General features: G+C 41.0%; 1 protein-coding gene across 1 annotated transcript in view; it reads left to right on the plus strand.

Annotated features, from left to right (window-relative positions):
• Positions 1-13736, plus strand: part of TG (thyroglobulin) — a 164370-nt gene that overhangs the window by 18598 nt on the left and 132036 nt on the right. Inside the window, exons 10-17 of the mRNA XM_021298862.2 lie at positions 743-1330; positions 2633-2875; positions 3208-3345; positions 3932-4009; positions 4465-4577; positions 5280-5391; positions 6863-7063; positions 11565-11774. Of these exons, the coding sequence (XP_021154537.2) occupies positions 743-1330; positions 2633-2875; positions 3208-3345; positions 3932-4009; positions 4465-4577; positions 5280-5391; positions 6863-7063; positions 11565-11774 (1683 nt within the window). The remainder of the gene's footprint in view (positions 1-742; positions 1331-2632; positions 2876-3207; positions 3346-3931; positions 4010-4464; positions 4578-5279; positions 5392-6862; positions 7064-11564; positions 11775-13736) is intronic.

Raw genomic sequence — 13736 nt, forward strand, 5'->3', positions numbered from 1 at the left:
TTGAACAGAAGTTTGCAGAAGTAGTGGGGAATTTACCACAATTATCTGAATTGGTAGGGCATTTATATCTAGCAACCAATCTGTAGTGCAATCAAAAATAAGCAGGTTCATAATTCTCTCGTACTCAAAAGGAGATGAGCTCCTGTGTTTTGCTATGTTTGTAAAGCTGCTTGGTGGCAAAATAAAGTTTGGCTTTAGAGATGGCAGAAAAGGCTTCCAACACAAACTCACTCCAGCATTTTGAGTGGTGGTATTTTTACAGTCAGCTGCAATATTTGGTGGAGAATAGGAAGAGAGGCCAAGAGAATCTGAAATTTCTGATTAGGTCCAAGGGGAAATAAAATGAATATTATCCTACTGTTCAGATGGTTGCTTTTGCAGGGATTGGCTGAATAAGAAGTTACAGCCAGATTATCAAATGGATCTGAAAATAGCTTGTTAGTAGCACCAAACACGTATCCCCCCAGTAAGAACTACATATGCCAAATGTGCTCAAATATTTTTAATAACTGTGTCGATATGCATCTTTCAGTGCTCACATGCTCTTGGAAATCTTACTGTGGTTCAACAGAGGAGCTTAAGAGCATTGGGCCTCTTAATATCAGACCAGAACTATTGTTGTTAGTATTGGGACAAGTGACTAAGTTTTAGTAATGGTGCTTATAGTACTAATGGGGCAGAGGGTATTGTATACCTTCAGTGCATTCATAAGATATGCTGTACATGTTTTTCTTTTCCCCAGGCCCAAGTGCTTGCCAAGTGAGAGCCGGACAGGAGTTCTTAAAAGCTGTGAAAGTCATGCTGTCGGATCCAGGTGCTCAGTCCCAGCTCTCCAGCGTTTACGTCCCGCAGTGCGATGCTGCAGGCGGCTGGAGGCAGGTGCAGTGCAGCGGCCCTCCTGAGCAAGCCTTTGAGTGGTACGGAAGGTGGACTGCAGAGAACAATGAAGGTGAAGCCCTGCCCGTTGCTGATCTATTGAACATCATAACTGGGTATAAAGAGGCATCTTCCAAAGGCTTTTCAGCTTTTATTAAAGCTTTGTACGAGGCTGGGCACCAGAATGTCTTCCCAGTGTTCACCACGTATTCCTCCTTCACTGATCTCCCACCTGAAGTGCTGGAAGGAAACGTGACCTATGCATCTGAGAACATTTTACTGGATCCATATACATTCTGGCAGCTTCTGAATGAGCAGCTGACCTATTACCCAGGACCGTACACTGATTTCAGTGCTCCATTAAACCACTTTGAACTTCGTGATTGTTGGTGTGTTGACAACAAAGGAGAAGAGCTGCAAGGAACAAAGACAGAAGTGAATCAGGTCCCAGCATGTAAGTAAGAGACTTTCTGTCACGTAAGTAGCAGTGTTTCTGGTCTTTGCTTTTATGCCACAAGAGGAAAGTCCTTTCAAGTGCTGGGAGATAGGAGACAATGGCTTGGTGCAAAAATCATCAATACTGTCATTGTCACTGACCACCAGAGCTGGGCTAACTCATTTTTTGTAAATAAATGGTCTCTCAGCTTTGGGAATAAGGAGGACTAAAGTTCCATATCAAGTTTGTGTAGATATTATAATTTGGAATTTAGACATGTAATGCTTTTGCAGAAGATACTTATCCACATGACAAAGGACACTTTGAAGTTAGAAACAGTTTTTGAAGAGTTGTATGGAAAATTCATGATTACACTGGGATGTAGCTGACTTTCAAGAATGCCCTAAAATGAGGCAAGAGGAATTTTCTTTACTGTTTTTTATGGAGTCAGGAGTAACAGGTATCACCTAGAAGTCCCCAGGAAAAGAGTGAGACCAGCACTAAAGTTTGGTAAACTCTGTCTAGACATCTCTACCAAACCTGTTGGTCCCTCTTTGGTGTTACTTCAGCCAATGACTGATATTATAGATGTAGTCTCTAAAACCATTCTCATGACAACATAGTGATTTTCCAGCTGGGAGAAAGAGACAAGACAATGAATGACAGACTTCCAAATGAGCAAGGACTGCTGGAGATGCCAGTCTTGTGGGCAGATGTGGAATAAAGGGGACAAAGTAGATCAGCGGAGAGTTATTTTCATGGAGAAGCTTTCACTGAGCTGGTCCAGTGTGTTGAACTGCCAAGTAGCTCAGTAGGTGTGTGGAGAGGACGGTGTCAGCTGCCACTCTTGACCCAAGGGGTGTAACCTCTGTTTCCTTTCTCACTCTTTTTTCTCATTATCCACTTTTTTATGGCATTGAAGGAGGGATAGCTCTGTAGAGACATAATAACTCCATTTGTAGAAGGAGGTAGCTTGAAATCATCAGGCCTTTCTTTGGCCCAAGACTTGGAGAATGTTTGGGTGATTCCTGGTGCTCTTGGACTCTTGTGGTTATATAGCTAGGCATTGATAAGTCTCATTTGCTTGCTTTGTTAAGTAATTCAAAATGGAGCAAATGCACCCTCAGACACATGGTGTGAACTGTGGGGTTGTCATATGCAGGGGCAGGAGTTGGACTTGATGATTCTTGCGGGTCCCTCCCAGCTCAGGACATTCTTTTAAGGAAACAGAAGATGCTAATTAGAAGACCAGCTAGTTTTCGTATGCAAATCCTTATTGGATTTAGGTAAAAGGCATTTAAATACCTTCTGATTCTACAGGTCCTGGTATATGTGAAGGTGTTAAGCAGAAAGCCATGAAATTTATGGAGGAGGCAGAGCAGCTCATTTTGGCATCAAATAGTTCCCACTTCCCTTTTGGAGAAAGCTACTTGATGGCAAAGGGAATACAGCTCACAGACAATGACCTCCTACGTTCTGCTCGGCCCTACGAGTCGGAGCTGGTGGTCTCTGAGGAGCTGTTAATGGGCAGTGACTACGCTCTCCAGCTGGCTGCATGGTCAGGTAGGTGGAAGAAGGATGAGACCTTAATGGCCAGAATCTGTGCAAGAGTATTCTATGTTATATTCAATTTCTCTGGAAAAGAAGTACAACTCAGCAAATATCATTAATCAGTGTAATTAACCTACTAACCCAATGGCTGATATCAATTGCCTGATATATATAAGACCATGCATATATGAGATCTCGACACCTACCAACCTCAGTGTACTTGCAGCAGTTGTTATTTTCCCTTCTGAAGTGCAGGGAACAATGAGGTGTTTACAAACACCTACATTCAAAATATCTCTTCTTAGATTGGACACTAATATATTTCTTTTACTTATCTTTTATAGTCTTGCATTTCTACTGGCGGAGTCACTTTACTTCAAAACGTTCTGCTGGGGAAGCAACGCAGCTGGGATTTCTCCCTTACATCCCACAGTGTGATGGCTTGGGAAATTGGGAGCCAGCACAGTGCTACGAGAGCACAGGTGAGCTAACAACATTTCTGCTAACAAGGTACTCTGGGCTATCCGAGCAAAGAAAAACTAAGCAGAATTCTCATAGAAAGATGGAAATCCTGTATTCTTGTAGCCAAATGGGAGAGAAGTGAAGTGATCTGCAAGATGGGTGGAAAATTGGCTGGATGAAGGTCTCAAGTGGCAGCTCATTGGGGCTCAAAATTCAGTCAATGTTCAGTTGCTCACTGCTAGTAGTGTTCCTCGGGGGTCAGTTCAGGGGCTGGTCTTGCATAATGCGTAATGCTTTCATTAATGATGAGGATGATGAACTGAAGTGCACTCTCAGCAAGTTTGTGGATGATACCAAACTGCTGGAAGTAGATGATACGCTGCAGGTTAGAGATGCAATGGAAGAATCTTACCAGAACTGCTCTGTCTCCATTCTCACCACTGCTCTGACGTGTGGTCTGCTTATCTCTGGATAGCAGAATTAACTGTGACTTAAATTTGCTGACCACTTTCTATAGCGCTGCTGAGGATTAAATTCTTCTCAGTACACAACAAAGCGCACTGCGGAACAATGTCTGAAATAAAGCTGCTTTTCTTCCCTGGCCAGGTCATTGCTGGTGCGTGGATGAGAGAGGACGTTATGTCATGGATTCCTTGGTCTCACGCTCAGCAGAACTTCCCAAATGTCAGTTGGTTTTCCTTCCTAAATATTTGTCTTACAAATTTGTTCTTACAAATTTTAATATTTATTTAAATTTCTAGTATGATATGCATGGAGCAAGGCTTGTTTCTAACCATTGCAAGAAATGAAAAAGGAATTTTGTGCGTGTTTTGCTAATTAATTTAATTTTGCTATGTGTGATTTTAACTTTCACAATTTGAGAATAGACCTTCTAGTGTTGATGGCCCTTCTTGAGCAGGCGTGTTGGACCAGATGTCCAACCAGATGTCTCCAGAGGTGTCTTCCAACTTAAACCATCCTGTGATTCTGTGGTTACCAAACACCAATCAAGAATACCCTGCTTAGGTGGTAGCAGAGCCAAATGGAGATGTGTGAAGGAGCTGGGAGTATACCCCTTTCTTTAGCTTAAGTTTTATTAGAATTTATTTTAACATACATGAATGTTTTCCCTCTTACAGGCCAGACATCATGCCAGCGATCTCGAACCAATGCCTTAATTTCCAGCTGGAGACAGAGCGGCTCAAAGCTGGATGCCTCTACAACTGATCTCTTCATTCCCTACTGCCTTGAGGTGATTTAACATGACCAAGGGAGGAAGAAACAAAACCTCCCTGGTGTTGCTTACACCAAAGCAAAGGCCTGTACAGTTCCAGTCTATGCTCCTTAAGCATCCCCTGTGCATTCCTATTAACCTGAAAGAAAAAGATAAGACAAAACAAACAGCCAATGTTGCCCTGCATAAGGCAGAATTTACATAATTTTGAGATTAAAACAGGGACTAGGCAGCTCTGTCCCTGCCTTTGCTTCCCTCCTGCAAGGTGGCTCTGCCTGGTCCTTTTGCAGGGCTGTGCTTAAAAGGTACAACTTAAGTGGCTGAATCTGGGGTTCTCTTTCTTCTTGAGCTGTGGGAGAATGTCAGGATGAGAGGGAGGTGGGTGAAGGTATCCCAAAATAGGGTCCATGATGCTCTCAAAACATTGCAGTGAACAGGATAGAGCCCTGAGATGGTCAAGGAACCGACATTTTAAACCAAGATTATACCTGAACTTCATCTCAATGGGCTTTCAGTTCTGCATACTGCTTCTCTCAGGGTCTGCTCTGTGTATTAAAATAGGTAAACTATATTTTAATATTTCTTGTTTCTTTTTAGCATGTTGTATTAATGAATAAATATAAACATAATAAAATATTTTATCTGCTTTGGGATATGGATTCTGGCGTGTCTCTACCAATACACATTGCTCTGCAATGACAAGTAATTGATTTTTCATAGACAGGAGAATACGCTGTGCTGCAGAGATCCAACACAGATACTTGGTGCATAAATCCTGTGTCAGGAGAAGTGTTCCAGCGTGGCAGCAAAGATTCGGATGGCAATCCTGAGTGTGAGTTACACTTTACCCACAGACAGTGGCAATATCTCATGCTCTTTGGCACATGTACTTCGTCTTTCAGAATGATACCTGTGAAAACATGGGGAGCTTACAGTTTAATTCCTCAGTGACGTGGTAGATACAAGCACATCATTGTTGAAAGGGTATCTGAAAATAATTGTACTTTACTTTCATAATACCAGAAAGCTATCAGCCTAGACAAACTGATGGACAGACTTCTATGCATTTTTTTGCCTTCCATTTCTTACCATTATAGGAAATTCTTTGGGCTTATGGATGAGTTTTTAAGACAGTGAATCCTGAACTGTGGGAACAGGGCCATGTGCAGAAAGTGAGACCATTTTACATGGTCCTCAACTGCTTTGTGGAATGCAATTACATCTATAATACCTTTTCACTGTCTTCAAATAAAGACAGAGTAACTGTTGAAGTATCACAGGAGATGGTAGATCCAAAAAGTTGAAGAATCCCTGCTTGTAGGAACAGAGATGCCCTATTGGAGCCTGTGCATAGGCTCTGCCCAAGAGCCTCCAGTTCTGCTCCCCCTGTTTCTTCAGTTCCTTAGTGATTCTCTGCCCAACATCTCCCATGGAAAATTTGGGAAAATAATCTGCTGGAGTTAGGCAAGCCTTCTGTCACAATATCAGTAACAGAGGACATAATTACTCAGGAGAGGATAGTGAATTAGACAGAACTTTCATCTGACCCAGCAAGTCCGCTTTCTTTCTCTTATGGATGGGCTAATGATAGAAGTCCATGAACAGGCCTGATGTGGGATAAATAACTACATTCACTGAGGAATTAATTGAATAATTTTTTGTAATACAGGTTTACAAGCTTAATCTGACACAGGTGAACAGAACAGTAAGAACCAACTTTGTCTCAGATTCAGAGTGAACTTTTTGGATCTTCTTGTGTGGCTCCACATGCTCATGTCTCTGTTTTATTCGTTTATAGGAGATCATAAATATTGCTGTTTCATGGTTGGGTTTTCTTTCCAGTTTTGAAGGTATAAAACTGGAACATTTTGACTATTTAAAAATGTAAATAAGCATATTATTACATTTAAAATGATATTGCTCAAAAATTCTTACTAAAAATATTATTTTTTTTTATTTAAAATATCAACATCTAAATGATACACTATCAAATCCATGGAAAAAAAAAAGAGATATAAATGCAAAATAAATATCAATATTTTTTCAACAATTTTATCTATGCAATCCCATGTAACTTGCACTTTAATATTTAGAAAAGTGGTTTTTCTAGTGAAAGTAGAATTTTCCATTTCTATACTGCTTCAAATTATTTATGATTTCATGATCACTTAATTGCTTCCTTCTGATAAGCCAGGCTGAAAGTACTGCTATGAAAGTCTTCAGGACAATTCTGTATGTTAGTATAATCTGCAGATGATCAGTTTGCTGTCTTCAATTCTTGCAATGAATTTCTCTCTTTCAAGGTCCTAGTTTCTGTAATATGCTGAAGTCTAAAACCAGTTTACGGGAAGCTGGCAAAGGCTACATCCCACAATGTGAAGGGGACGACGGGTCGTTCTCACCTGTCCAGTGCAGCCAGGATCAAGAGAGCTGCTGGTGTGTCTTTGACAATGGAGAAGAGGTGCCGGGGACACGAATAAGTGGGGGAAGACCTGCATGTGCAAGTGAGTTCTTGCTTGAGTCGTGTTGCTTCTGGGCAAGTCCAGGTCTGGAACTTGGCTTAGATCCTAATTTTTTCCAGTATTTAATCGTGTTTAAACTTTTTCTGTCTAGACCTTTACAGAGAGTTTTGCGCAAGTGCTATGGCTATTTTTGTGTTACAGCAGATTTCAGACCTACCTGGGCATTATATCTGGTTTTCTTCAAGTGATTTGTCAGGGTGAAAGGAGAAGGGAATGAATCTTCGATTTTTCCTTATTCATAAACTTGGTTAAATCATAGTTGAGCTATTTAACTTAGCTAAAAAGTCAATCTGGACAGCCTGCTACAAATTTGAACCTGTTCCAGTCTGAGCTGGCTCTGGCTTTGAAAGCCATTCAACTGGCTGAAATAAAATTTGAAAAATGTGTGTTTCTGCCATTCCTACTCTTGACTTGTGACCAGAGTTGTGAAAAGGATGTGCCAAAACACTACCTATTCACAGGGTATTTCCTGCATGACTGGAGCTGTGAAGCACTGGAATTCATTTGTTTCAAGTGAGATGTCCAAATCTGAGAAATTTGGATAAATTTAATTTGCAAGGGCCTTCATACATTTCCCATCACTGAAGTGGAACAAGGCAAATTAATCTTTCTACGAGGCTCTGCTCCAAAGTGTAATGATTAGTGGAAACTAGAGATGTTTTTTAAAAGAAAACCTTCAACTAGTACCTGCAGGACACAAATGTTTCCATAGTTTTTGTCTTCTTTTTAAATGACAGTTGTTGGCAGATTTATGAAAATGAGACCATGTGATAAGAAATTGCTTCTGTTTCCTTTTTGTGATTCTGCTAAATAAAGAGCAACACATGCTCACCAACCAAATACCTGATTGTGTCAGCCCAACTGGCTGTAAGACATAATAAATTAGATAGCTCCTCAGCCAACTTGGAAACTACCACCAACATCATTTTCTTTGAACTCTCTTGTACTGATAGAGAGCTATGTGGATGGGATTTCACGAGAAGCCACAAGGAGAGCCAGGGTTGTATCTGCCCCATGCAGTGTGGAGTTGTGTGGAGATGAGTTCTAAAGAGATTGGCTCCAGAGCTGGGGTGGTGTAGCCATGTCAGCATAGGAGTCCAATACAAGATTCTAGCTCTTCAGAGAAGCAGAGCTGATCAGTCTAACAAGTACAGAGCTGCTGCCTTCCTGCTTTCAGGTTATAGAACCATAGAATCATAGAACAGTTTGGGTTGGAAGGGACCTTCAAAGCTTGTCTAGTCCAACTACCCTGTAATGAGCAGGGACATCTTCACCCAGATCAGGTTACTCAGAGCCCCGTCCAGCCTGGTCTGGGATGTCTCCAGGGATGGGGCATCCAACACTTCTCTGGTCGACCTGTGCCAGTGTTTTACCACCCTCCGTGTAAAAAATTTCTTCCTCATATCTAGCCTGAATCTCCCCTCCTTTGGTTTAAAACTATTACCCCTTGTCCTGTTGTAACACGCCCTGCTAAATAGTCTGGCTCCATTGTTCTTATATGCCCCTTTTAAGCACTGAAAGACTGCAATGTGGTCTCCCCAGAACCCTCTCTTCTTCAGGCTGAACAACCCCGACTGTCTCAGCTTGTCCTCATGAGAGAGGAGTTCCAGCCCTCTGATCATCTTGGTGGCCTCCTCTGGACCCTTTTCAACAGGTCAATGTCTTAGGAAAGACAGCGCAGGAGTACTGAGGGCTAGTTATGGACTAGTATCTCTGTGGGACATGGGGCTGAGTGATTTTGTTTTGTTTGGACCAGGTGTAGGAACTCAGTGTGAGACCCAACACTCAGCGGTTTGGATTGATTTTCCCATAGACTCTGAAGCTGAACAGGGAAAAGTGGAAACATTTCTAGCAGTCCAGAGAAAAGTCAGAACTAGTTGTAAATGTTAAGTCCTTGACATCTTCTTCTCTCCAGGAAATCTCATTTTCTACATTTTTCCCTAAATTCCAAGGGAACTTATGGAATATGTTCGAAGGAGGGTGTTGGTGCGCCCTAAACTATGCCCCTAATTTAATTTTACATTTTGCATTCACATCTGATATTTCTTGGGATCGTGTAATGCTGTACTTTTGCTAGAGGAAATAGTGACTGAATGATTAATGACCTTTCTTTTTTAAAAGACTGCACTGAGAGAGTGAACTGCTTTAGAAATATAGTGGAAACCTGGCTTTAATGAAAGCTTTTTGTTATTTTCTGCATAGAAATACCATTGAAATAATCTTTAATGATTTTCCTGGATTTTGAACTAACAATGGAATTTTTTATTCTAAACAACTTAGTTATTGTGTAAGAATAGAGAAGCAAAAGTCATTTTTCCCCTCAGTCTTTCCAGCCTAGTACTGGGATTGACTAATATTAATAATTGTTCAGGAAAAAGAGAAGGCAGTTCTGTCTCACTATCTTGGAGATCTTGACTATCAGCAAAATAAGCTGTTGTGGTGGAAAAATATGATAAGCTTCTCCTCCAACATCAGAACAGACAGCTGTAAACAGCAAGTAATAACTTCACAGTGCTCAGTGCATGCAATGAGGTTTTCATTAGCTTAATCATTTCCATCAGAGGTAGAATTCAGCTTTTTCTAGTTGACATGCACCATAGAGATGATGCCGAGTATCCTAGAAGTCCTCGATGCAGCTGCCATAGTCATCCTCGCATTCCACAGCTCTGAGTGGAGGGAGAAAGTCTTCCAGAGAAGGTGATTTGCTTATAGAAATCATTAGAAACACCTATGAAAGAAGTGTCAGTCTTTGGATTCTGATTCACTCTTACAGGACTGAGAAAGTGGGGCAGAAATAGAAGAATGACAAAAAGGTGCAGGCTTGATAATGATAGCGAATGAGCTGACATGTGTAAAAGGGATACATTTACTGATTGTGAACCGAAACCTGTGAACCACAGCAGAAAACCGTCCATCACTCATGTTTTGGGGGCTGATTATTTCACTAGTTCGCACACCAGCTCTCATTGGAACTGATAGCCAAAGAGTGTAGCAGCATATAGCTGAGAATGCATTTGACTTGCTGACTATAGAAATGTGTTAGAGCAATAAAGAGAGCATACACTGTTTTTAATATACTTTATATAAAGAGAGATTAATTTACATATAATGGTGGACTCAATGATCTTAAAGGTCTTTTCAAATGAAAATGATTCTGTGCTTGTGTAATAGTCCACATTGGTCAGGATAAGTGTTACTTTTTTACATTATATGTTTTGGTCCTAAAATCTCAAGAAGTTTATTAAAAATTTGTTAAGCAACGATGCCACATTTCCACCTTTACTGAAGAAGAGATGGGGTACAGTGTCAGTGAGTGAAGAGGAGGGATATAGGGGCCCCATTTACAGAGTTATTGCAGAAAAGATGCTATAGAAGGGACTTGGAAAAAAATACATTTGGCAATTCAGAGAGACAAATATGAAAGTCTTTTATTTTGGCATTGAAATTCTCAGGGTTGTAAAACAAGGATGTGCTGTGCACATTGGATCTCAGATTCATCCTGCAACGTTTTAAGCTTTAACTGAAGTGGCTGCTAAGTTAAGGAATTAATCTCCATATCTCCATCAGAAGGGGAGAGAAAGGCTACTTAGAATGAAGCACCAGCAATGTTTGCCTTTCTCCAATGACTATGGAGGTTGGGACTGATCTGAGCATTGGTATTTGGAAAATGATCTATATATACAGCAACCAAGTGCATTGTACTATATGAGAACATCTCTATCTTCATATTTATTTCTAAGTGAGGAAGTTGTTTTTTCTTCCTATGAGTTCTCCAGAACTCATAAGTGTTTAATTATTACTAGATATATTCAGTAACTAGGTTGAGATTTGGCTAATATCAAGTGAAGCAGTTGGTGTGTACTGATTAGTACGGATTACTTAACATTGTAGTTTGTCTGTTATAACAGTCTGTTACAGAGGGCTAGCAGGGTTGAAATAACTGTACTGATGTAGAGTGAGTCAATAGGGTAAACTTTGTGCACCAACTCTGAAGCTGTATACTACTGTTAAGGACCTGCTGGGTCACCAGAAATATCCTGGTGCTGTTGAACACATCACAGTCGTGAGCTCCTGATCTTAAAGTTTTCAAATGTGACCCTAAAGAGAACTGAGATATTTTTTTCGGACCTGGTGATTTCCAGTGGACATCTTTTCTAAAGGCTTGTTCTGCTGATGGTTGGAAACTTCCTTCTCATTTCCTGCTTAAATTTATTCATGAAAGTTCTAAACTTATCTGTTGTTATAAACCACGCACGTAGCTTTCTGGACCCATTGCATTACCCATCAAAGTCAATATGTGTCTTTTCACCAGCTTTAGTAAACTGAACCATGCTGACACTGAACCAGATCCAAGTTGAGAGGAGTGGGAAATGTGCCGAGTGTTGTCCAGGTTTCGTCTGTTGGTACGAGGCTTATGTGGACTTTTTACTAGAAGTGCTTCATGGTTTGCAACTAATATATCCCCTTTCTCCTGTGCCCAAAGGTCCGCAGTGTGCTCTGCCATTCGGTGCCTCATCTGTTCCCAACGGAGCTGTATTTTGTGAAAACGTTTCTGGGCAAGCCTCAAGTGTTCAGCAGTGCTGGCTGGTGTGTCGCCAGGGCTTCTACAGCTCCTCTTCCAGCACGTCGTTTCAGTGTGATGTGCAGCGACGTCGATGGGTCTCAGCCGCCCCACTTTATCAGGCCTGCCAGAGTACGTCTGAACCACAGGGGGATGGGAAGGGCACAGAGCAATGTAAATAGATGTACAAAAATGCACTTTCATCGTGAAGCTACTGTGTGAGTGATGATAATAGGACACAACAGTTATATGGGAGTTGCTAAATTAAGTGTAGAAGATTAGCCCCGTCTTCTGCCATCTTTGTATTTGCCTCTTGGCTGGTTGCTATGCCAGAAACAGTCCTGCTTTTCTGTAATAATATAGTTATAAATAGTTATTCAATCTATATGCAGATTTTCTTTGCAAGTTAAAAGATGCTGGCACTGTCAAGTGGTTCTGTTGGAACCACTTAGTCCTGGAAGAACAGATGAGTGCCAGATGTTTGAGTTTGGCAGAGCTTGACTGTTTATTTGCATAATCAAGTCACTGTTACTGCTGCATCTTTTTGCAGCAGTCTGTTCTTTAGGATTATTGTTGTCTTTGGCTGACTTGAGGTGTTTTTTAAACCATTTTTCTTTCGAGAAAAAAACAGAACTTTAAATCTTGGAAGAATCAGTTTTCTATTTCAGAGCTCATGTAATTGGCTATTAATGTTGGCTTTTTCAATTATTTCAAATATTGATACATTCTGATCAAAACAGCAATTCGTAGCCGTGCTTAACTTTGCAAAGTGCAAACTGGGTTAAGCCCATTCTGTTAACTGCTGGATTGACACATTCAAGTTGTACCCCAGGTCTTTTATTCCAAATGTAAGTTATTTTAAACTTTAAATTTCAGACTGAGATTTTTGCCTGTCTGTAATCATGTTTGCTAGGGTTTTGTAGCATCTCATGAAGTAACTTTCATGTTTGCCTGATGCTAGTTAATTAACTTTGTGAGGACAGAGGAGAGTGAGTCTCAGTCTGATACAAGCTCAGGACTTCCCACAGTAATATGTGTTTGAAATAGAACATGATTTTAAGGAGAGAGAAAAAATTCCCAGTATATCTGGAGGCAATTGAATAAATTTCATGATAATAGATAACTTACCAAAACAGTTAGTAATTTGTTCCAATGGATAATTACCCACGCTCTGAAAAACCTTACTTCCAGTTCCTTATGTGTACACTTAGAGATTGTGCTTAAGTCATCTCTTAACTACTCTCTGATAAACTAAACAGATAGAGGACTTTGTGCCTTGCAGGAAGAAGCAGGTGTTTGTGTCCTCTGGTGCCACCCATGGTTCTCCTTGGATGCTTCCCAGGCTTTCCCATCCCTGTTATGTGTGTGAGGGACAGGGTATTGTGTTCCAGCAGTGACACTTGTAGGTGATGCTGCAAGAGTCTGTAGAGGAGGTCAATCGTGGAATTATAGATTCATAAGACAGTCTGGGTTGGAATGGACCTTCAAAGGTCATCTAGTCCAACCCCCCTGCAATGAGCAGGGACATCTTCACCCAGATCAGGTTGCTCGCAGCCCCGTTCAGCCTGGCCTGGGATGTCTCCAGGGATGGGGCTTCTACCTCTCTGGGCAACCTGGGCCAGGGTTTTATCACCCTCATTGTAAAAAATTTCTTCCTCATGTCCAGCCTGAATCTCCCCTCCTTTAGTTTAAAACCATCACCCCTTGTCCTAACAAAATGCGCCCTGAAGGGAGAGCTCTGCTGCTTCTCCAGGCTGGTGGGATAAGAGCCAGCTCTGTTTGGAGGTGGCATGACAGCATCACTGCTGTGCTGAATCTGAGATAATAAACCCTCTGTGAAGCCTGGGATAGTGTAGCTCCAGTGCAGAGAAGATATTTGCACATTTTTTTTCTGACTAAAAACTGGCTTAAATAGATTTTAATTTTGTGACCGATGAGCTTATGGATTTTTCATCAATTTTTATTACTTGTGCCATTTTGGTTTGCTATCAGAAAGTTGGAAGGCCTTTGTATATCTCCATGTCAATGTCATTATTATGCAATCAAATTTATTCTCTCTTAAAACAGTTAATTTGGCAAGCTATATTTCTGAAG

Source organism: Columba livia, chromosome 2, assembly GCF_036013475.1.
Source record: "Columba livia isolate bColLiv1 breed racing homer chromosome 2, bColLiv1.pat.W.v2, whole genome shotgun sequence".
Lineage (NCBI taxonomy): Eukaryota > Metazoa > Chordata > Aves > Columbiformes > Columbidae > Columba > Columba livia.